General features: G+C 43.8%; 1 protein-coding gene across 1 annotated transcript in view; it reads right to left on the minus strand.

The window, feature by feature from the left end:
* Window positions 1-2,371, minus strand: part of nup42 (nucleoporin 42) — a 156,554-nt gene extending 154,183 nt beyond the window's left edge. The window contains exon 1 of the mRNA XM_070880959.1: window positions 1,991-2,371. Within this exon, the coding sequence (XP_070737060.1) occupies window positions 1,991-2,090 (100 nt within the window). The 5' untranslated portion in view covers window positions 2,091-2,371. The remainder of the gene's footprint in view (window positions 1-1,990) is intronic.
* Window positions 2,372-7,855: the final 5,484 nt, after the last annotated feature.

Below are 7,855 nucleotides of genomic sequence, written 5' to 3' on the forward strand. Positions count from 1 at the left end.
CCCGTCTCTCTCTCTCTCTCTCACCTGTGCCCCAGTCTCTCTCACTCACCTGTGCCCCAGTCCCTCTCTCTCACCTGTGCCCCAGTCTCTCCCTCTCTCTCCGTGTCTCTCTCACTCACCTGTGCCCGAGTCCCTCTCTCTCTCTCTCTCTCTCACCTGTGCCCATCTCTTTTCTCTCACTTTCTCTTTCACCTGTGCCCCAGTCTCTCTCTCTCACCTGTGCCCCCGTCTCTCTCTCTCACCTGCGCCCCAGTCGCTCTCTCTCTCACCTGTGCCCCAGTCTCTCTCTCACCTGTGCCCCAGTTTCTCTCTCTCTCTCACCTGTGCCCCAGTCTCTCGCCATCTCTCTCTCTCTCACTCACCTGTGCCCCAGTCTCCCTCTCCCTCTCATGTGCCCCAGTCTCTCTCTCACTCTCCTGTGCCCCAGTCTCTCTCTCTCTCATATGTGCCCCAGTCTCTCTCTCTCTCTCACTTGTGCCCCAGTCTCTCTCTCTCTCTCACATGTGCCCCAGTCTCTCTCTCTCTCTCTCACATGTGCCCCAGTCTCTCTCTCTCTCTCACATGTGCCCCAGTCTCTCTCTCTCTCTCACATGTGCCCCAGTCTCTCTCTCTCGCTCACTCCTGTGCCCCAGTCTCTCTCTCTCTCAATCTCCTGTGGCCCAGTCTCTCTCTCACCTGTGCCCCAGTCTCTCTCTCACTCCTGTGCCCCAGTCTCTCTCTCACTCCTGTGCCCAAGTCTCTCTCTCTCTCACACCTGTGCCCGTCTCTCTCTCTCACACATCTGTGCCCCAGTCTCTGTCCCTCTCACACCTGCGCCCCAGTCTCGCTCTCTCTCACACACCTGTGCCCCAGTCTCTCGCTCTCTCACTCTCTCCTGTGCCCCAGTCTCTCGCTCTCTCACTCTCTCCTGTGCCCCTCTCTCTCACACCTGTGCCCCAGTCTCTCTCTCACACCTGTGCCCCAGTCTCTCTCTCACACCTGTGCCCCAGTCTCTCTCTCACACCTGTGCCCCAGTCTCTCTCTCACACCTGTGCCCCAGTCTCTCTCTCACACCTGTGCCCCAGTCTCTCTCTCACACCTGTGCCCCAGTCTCTCTCTCACACCTGTGCCCCAGTCTCTCTCTCACACCTGTGCCCCAGTCTCTCTCTCACACCTGTGCCCCAGTCTCTCTCTCACACCTGTGCCCCAGTCTCTCTCTCACACCTGTGCCCCAGTCTCTCTCTCACACCTGTGCCCCAGTCTCTCTCTCACACCTGTGCCCCAGTCTCTCTCTCACACCTGTGCCCCAGTCTCTCTCTCACACCTGTGCCCCAGTCTCTCTCTCACACCTGTGCCCCAGTCTCTCTCTCACACCTGTGCCCCAGTCTCTCTCTCACACCTGTGCCCCAGTCTCTCTCTCACACCTGTGCCCCAGTCTCTCTCTCACACCTGTGCCCCAGTCTCTCTCTCACACCTGTGCCCCAGTCTCTCTCTCTCACCTGTGCCCCAGTCTCTCTCTCACACGTGCCCCAGTCTCTCTCTCACACCTGTGCCCCAGTCTCTCTCTCACACCTGTGCCCCAGTCTCTCTCTCTCACACCTGTGCCCCAGTCTCTCTCTCTCACCTGTTCCCGTCTCTCTCTCTCTCACACCTGTGCCCCAGTCTCTCTCTCACACACACACACCTGTGCCCATCTCTCTCTCTCACACACACACACACACCTGTGCCCATCTCTCTCTCTCACACACACACACACCTGTGCCCATCTCTCTCTCACACACACGCACCTGTGCCCATCTCTCTCACTCGCTCACCTGTGCCCCAGTCCGTCCCTCTCGCTCACTCCCCTGTGCCCCAGTCTCTCTCACTCACTCCGCTGTCCCAGTCTCTCCCTCACACCTGTGCCCTAGTCTCACTCTCACTCCCCTGTGCCCCAGTCTCTCCCTCTTTTATCTCCTCGCCAATTTCGAGTGTGCTCTAGCCGCCCCCCTACTCTCCCAGCACCTCTCACCTGTGTGGTGCTGTTCCCGCCCTCCGCCCCGTGGGTGTTCGTTCCAACAATTGTCTCCGAAGCGGCAGCGACCCTCCAGGAAATACTTGCACACGGGCATGCTGGGGCGACCTCTGCGACGTTACTGCAGCTTCTCTAACATTCCAGCCCGTGTCCTCCCGCCGCCAGCTGGCTGCAGCCGTCGCGCTCTCTATGACGAGCAATGTTCAACTACATGCTGCGGGGCCCAAAAGGAGATTCTCGTGTTTGTTAATGTCCGCAGGACGGCACCCCTGAACCTGGATTATCAATCTCTCAGTGTTTGGGCAGTATGGGATTTAATTTTAAATTAGAAGGCACCATCATGAAACTTTCCATCCGATCACAACTTACATTTGTTAAGCTTGGATTTCAAAGTTGCAGAACTTCAACGGTCCTCCGACACGGCCTTATTATATAAGTAGTTAACGACACATTGCTGCAGGGGGCGGGGCAAGACAATGAATGTGAGCGCATTCGGGGGCGGAGCTTGGTTCCAAACAAATTACTGCCGCATGCGCTGTTCTGTCAATTGTCTGATGTGCAGAACTGGGCTGCTCAGTGTTTACAATTGCGAACACGGATAGTTTTTTGTTTGCTTGATATGAACTGCACACACTTTCCCAGACGGATACATTCCAATTATCTTAAATCCAGAGAACTTGTATTCAGGTAGACTTTGCAACACCATCCCCCACCACGGTGCTACTGAAGTTTAATAAACTCAAACCAGCAGTGAACACAAGGTTCTGGCTGCTTGCCCAGCCTGACCCACTTTACCCATTTAAGGCAATGGCTTGTGGGGTTATCTGGAACGTCATGGGAAGAACTATTACTGCAGATTCCACTGACCCAAGCTGCCATCAATAGTGCCCTAGATTTCTGAATCGGATAGAGGGTTGACGAATTACTGAACTTATATTGCTAGGTGGCTTTTGGATTCAACGTCATCCCCAAGAACCAACATTAGACAAGTAGTCAGGACATACCATACTGAGTAGTGGTTCCACTGAATAACTCATTTTATGGTGAGCTGTGTTGCCCACTGTCCTGCTCGTCATGCCTCACCCCTCTAATCTCCCCCATTTGCTGATCTCTCCCTTCCTTTGACTCTGACTTTTTGTGCATGTCCCCTGTCTTGATCCCACGATTGTATCTTCTGCTAGCTAGGTCCCATGCTCTGAATTCCCTCCATAAACCCTTCTGCCTCTCCAGCTCGTCTGCTAAAACCTACCTCTTTGACAAAGCTTTTGGTCATCCCTCATAATATCTAATTTGTCCAGGCGCTCATTTTTGTCTGTTTACCTATCAAGTGCTTTGTGACTATTTTCTATGATAAAGGCTGTAATGTGTGGAGAAAGAGTCAGCCTGAACACCATGAGCTCAAAGTAAAGTATGACCTTAGTCTTTTATTGCAGGGCACCAGAGTGCCTCTTCCAGCCTGTGAAGCCTTCTTAAATACCTGTGCTCCCAAGGGATTATAGGATCACTTGGGACTCCAGGAGATGAGCCCTCTGGTGGCTGTATAGAGTAAATGCAAGTCCACATATACAAAGGCGATATATAAATGAAAGTTGTTTGCAAGGAATTAAACCTATCCATCAGTTGTCTAATGACGGTTCTTGGGATGAAGTTAAATTCAAAAGACACCTTGCTATATAAATGCAAGTCTTTCTTTTGTCTTATTAAAAAGGTACAACAGCTGCTCACATTTGTAATCCAATGACAATAAGCATGAAGCCCTAGAAACAAGAGCACAAGTTCCCATATCACATACCTAGATAATGAATTGTTTAATCCAGGTCGAAAAATGATTAAGATACCCTCCAGATTATTCAGTGACAAGTCAATGCAAGCTGGAACCCTTCCTCTCTGCAAGTTTCACATCAGAGTGACATGGAGACATGGGAGTAGGTTCAACGCCTGCAACGAAACAGGGTATTGGTGTGGGGAGATTAAGTTAGTGCAAAATGAGGGGCAAGGCTGGAAATGTAATATTTCTACCATTACTAATATTGATTCAATTCGACAGATGAGTAAAGTACACATGATCATTTGTTTTTTTTAAAAAAAACTTGTACAGCACAGATCATAATTTAAAAATAAAAACTGGGTTTATTAAAACAACTGAATTACAAACAAAAACAAGATAACTAGATCATTAAGGTGCGCTGCACCGAAAGAACATTTTATTAATAGAAACAGCTTACTCACAATAGTAATTTATCAACCTGAACTGAAATCAAACAACAAATTTCCTTTGATGTGGATTAGATTGAATTAATCCAATGTTTTGCCAATTGATACGTGATTGATTTTAAGAGTTGCTTAACATTACCATAATATATTATTGTACTAATGCTAATATTGTGATTGTAACAGTATCTCATACTTCTCTTCAAAAGGATGCCTGAATTTTTGGAACAGAAATTCCTGATTATAACAAATTAAAATACATTGTTGGAAAAAAATGTAATTACAAATTTCTTGCAACACATTTAATCTGGTTCTTTTTTACTAAGTGTAAGGTATAGGATCTTGTTTGATATCATCTGCAGGGCATGTTCCCAATCTTAGCCATGCATCTTGGTGAGGCATACGTGGAAGCTAGGTGCTTAGCCACAGAGAAATGGACAATTATAGAGTTACCCCAAAGTCTACTCTTTAAACGACTTCAAGTGATCTAAAGCAACAAAGGCAGAGGCCTGAAAGCTGCTCTGCTAACTATCGGAGAGAATATGTGTTGGGAGACTTATAGGGAAGGTCAGAAAACACACTGGAAATGGTTAATCAAGCTACAAGAAAAAAAGACTCAATTAAACTTAAGATTCAGTCGGCTGAAAATAAATATTTTATGGTTCTAAGCTTTCATTCATTGAGGTATAACATTTCACACTTTGGAAGACACATTCATCAAACTCCACAGGCACATTTGAATAATCAGTCTTTAATATGGAGTCATTATTTGGATGCATTGTAATTTAATATTTTAGAGGACATACAGGGACTTCCCACAGCTTTACAAGTTAAGTGACTATCAGATTCTATAAAAATCCTAGCCACAAGAAACTCACCTGATTTCTGCCATACACAGGTTAAAAGAGGCAATCAATCTTTTTTGTTTTAAATATTAAAAAGGAAAAAAAAGGAACATGCTGGGCAATGGGTATTTAGCTGGGCACTAAATTCATGTGGTCCTGGATACCAGAACTGTAATATGAATGTAAATTTTCTGTTCTCTCATATGTTGAATGTCTCAAAACTATTTAAATTATGCCAATATTGTAGTGTGTTGGTATTCAACGCCACACAGTAGTGGTAAATGTTAGAGAAGACTTGGAAGGAGTTCGGCGAAGAGGGAGAAAGGGAATATAAAGTTAAATCTCTTAAGGAATAATCTGACAGTCCAGTTGAATTTGTTAATAATGAGGAATTGCTATAATTCCTAACCAGGTCGGTAGGCACGAGCTGGTTTCTGCTCCCCCTGTAAAGTACTGAAGCTGAAATGTAATTTAGAATGGCGCTACTGTGGTGCACATAAGGCAAGAGATGCCTGATAGAGATACAAGATATTAACTCAAATAGTTCTGAAGTGTCAATAAATTGAAGCAGTTTACCAATATCAACAGAAATCAGAATATTTTTTGTTTCAAAATATGTTGTCTCGTTCAGCACTTTATCAAAAACAGCATTCAGACCCTCGAGCTTGTTCCACTATTTTAATAGATCGTAGCTGATCTGTACCTCAACTCCATTTATCCACCCTTGTTCCATATCCCTGATGCACTTGCTTAATAAATATTTATCGATCTCAGTCCTGCAAATTTCAATTGACCCAGCATCCACAATCTTTTAGGGGAAGAGAGTTCCAGATTTCTTCTACTATTTGTGTGAAAAAGTGTTTCCTGATTTAAACTTTTAACTAGCTCTAATTTTACTATTATTACCCCTTGTTCTGGATTCCCCCACCAGAGAAAATAGATTCTCTGAATCTACCTTATCGAATCTCATCATTTTAAGCAACTCACTTAGATCACCCCTCCACCTTCTAAACTCAGGGGAATAGAAACCAAGTTTAAACAACCTGTCCTCAGTTTAACATTTGCAGCCTGCTATCATTCTAGTGAATCTGTGCAGTACCCCCTACAAGGCTAATATATTTTTCCTGAGGCTCGGTGCCCAAAACTGAATGTGATATTACAGATGTGGTCCGAGTCCAGGTTAGTTGGAATGTCACTAGTCCCTTGCTACTTGGAAAGTGGGGTTAGGTTGCTAGAATACTCGTAGACAAAATGGCATCCATGGGTGGGGCAGCAAGAATATTATTCCATTTAGTTTGAAAAACTATAAAAATTGTGTTCAGCAAATTATTGATGACAGAATATCAGTATTAAAGAATGAGTCAATCTCAACAAAACAAATTAAGGAATACAACTACCTTACATTCACTTGATAGACTTTCTAAAAATGTTGTGGTAAATATGTGTGATCTTTAAGATGAGGGAAGTCAATCCCAGGGAAATAAAAGATATTTCTACAGCATCAAGCAAGCGAGCATCCTAGGTCAGATATGCCACAGGCTAAATGCAACAATATGCCTTAAAACTGTGAGCAAGCTTGCAAAAAATGTGATTAAGTTATGGGTAATTTTATACCATTGAGTCACATACACCAGGAACTGCATTCAGAAATCGCCCAAGCTCATATCATTTAGGTACTTTCGAGCAGAAAGAGAGGGGACTTTCACATCCTTTTGGTTTTGAATTTAAATCCAAGCCCCAAGGAAATGGGCAATGTAATGCTGGTTCCCCTTTTGGGTTCTGCCTATGATGATGATGAGTCTTAAACTTTAAACAAAAAAATAAATAATGCAAATGAACTCATAATGCAGTACATGTGCTCAGTGTGACGAATGACTTAATGGTAGTAATGATAGTGCTGCAGAAAGTGACAATACAACATCAAAGGACTGTATGACAGTCTTTTCTAGCAGAATATAGGAAAATGAATACAGGTTGTATAAATAGAATACATAAAGATCATAGAATAGGAAAAATATTCAACTCTGATCCTATTCTTCTGCACTTACAGTTTTGCCATTTGCAGATTATATGGCCCAGATATCGTCAGTATTTTTTCATATTCACCTTGGATGAGCAGCTGTCAATTTATTCTTTGATAAGTGTAAGCTACATCCACCTTCCCAGTAACTAAAATTAACTCATGGGCAGTCTGGTTACAATGTAAATTTCACTGTACAAAATAATTTAACATTCAAAATGCAGATTTCAAACTGTCATTTTAAATCGACTGCATACCGACAGACAATTCTTGTTTTTACTTTATTTAGGGGAGACTGTAGCCCAGAAGTTATTGTTGCCAGTATTAGCAGATGAATGCTTCACACATTTATAAGCCATTCCTTTGTGCAATTTTAGCAGAGGTGTTAACCCATTTAAAATGAACAGGTTAATGCCCGCTTTAAAATAGTGGCCAGAAGAATGTTGTTCAAGCAAAGTCGATAAATTCTTTGAAAAAGGAATTATATAATTGTTTGAAAAAAAGGTGAATATTAAAGGGAATGGAGAGCAAGAGATTGGCTTGGTGGCTTTGTGCAGAGAAAATCACTGTTGCAGGCTTGTTCCTGTGCTGTAATATTCTATGACTCTATGTCAAAAGAACACATCAAGTGTTTGTCTACCAATACTGCCAACAGTAATTGCTAAACTTGCATGTTGAAATTAGAATTAAAATCAAAACCATACAAAATATCTCCTTTTCTGTCGTAATTCCCAGAAATATCCAAATATCTTTACACTTTTTCTTAAAGCAATTAAAACAAAAATG

Source organism: Pristiophorus japonicus, chromosome 5 (assembly GCF_044704955.1).
Source record: "Pristiophorus japonicus isolate sPriJap1 chromosome 5, sPriJap1.hap1, whole genome shotgun sequence".
Taxonomy (NCBI): Eukaryota; Metazoa; Chordata; class Chondrichthyes; family Pristiophoridae; genus Pristiophorus; species Pristiophorus japonicus.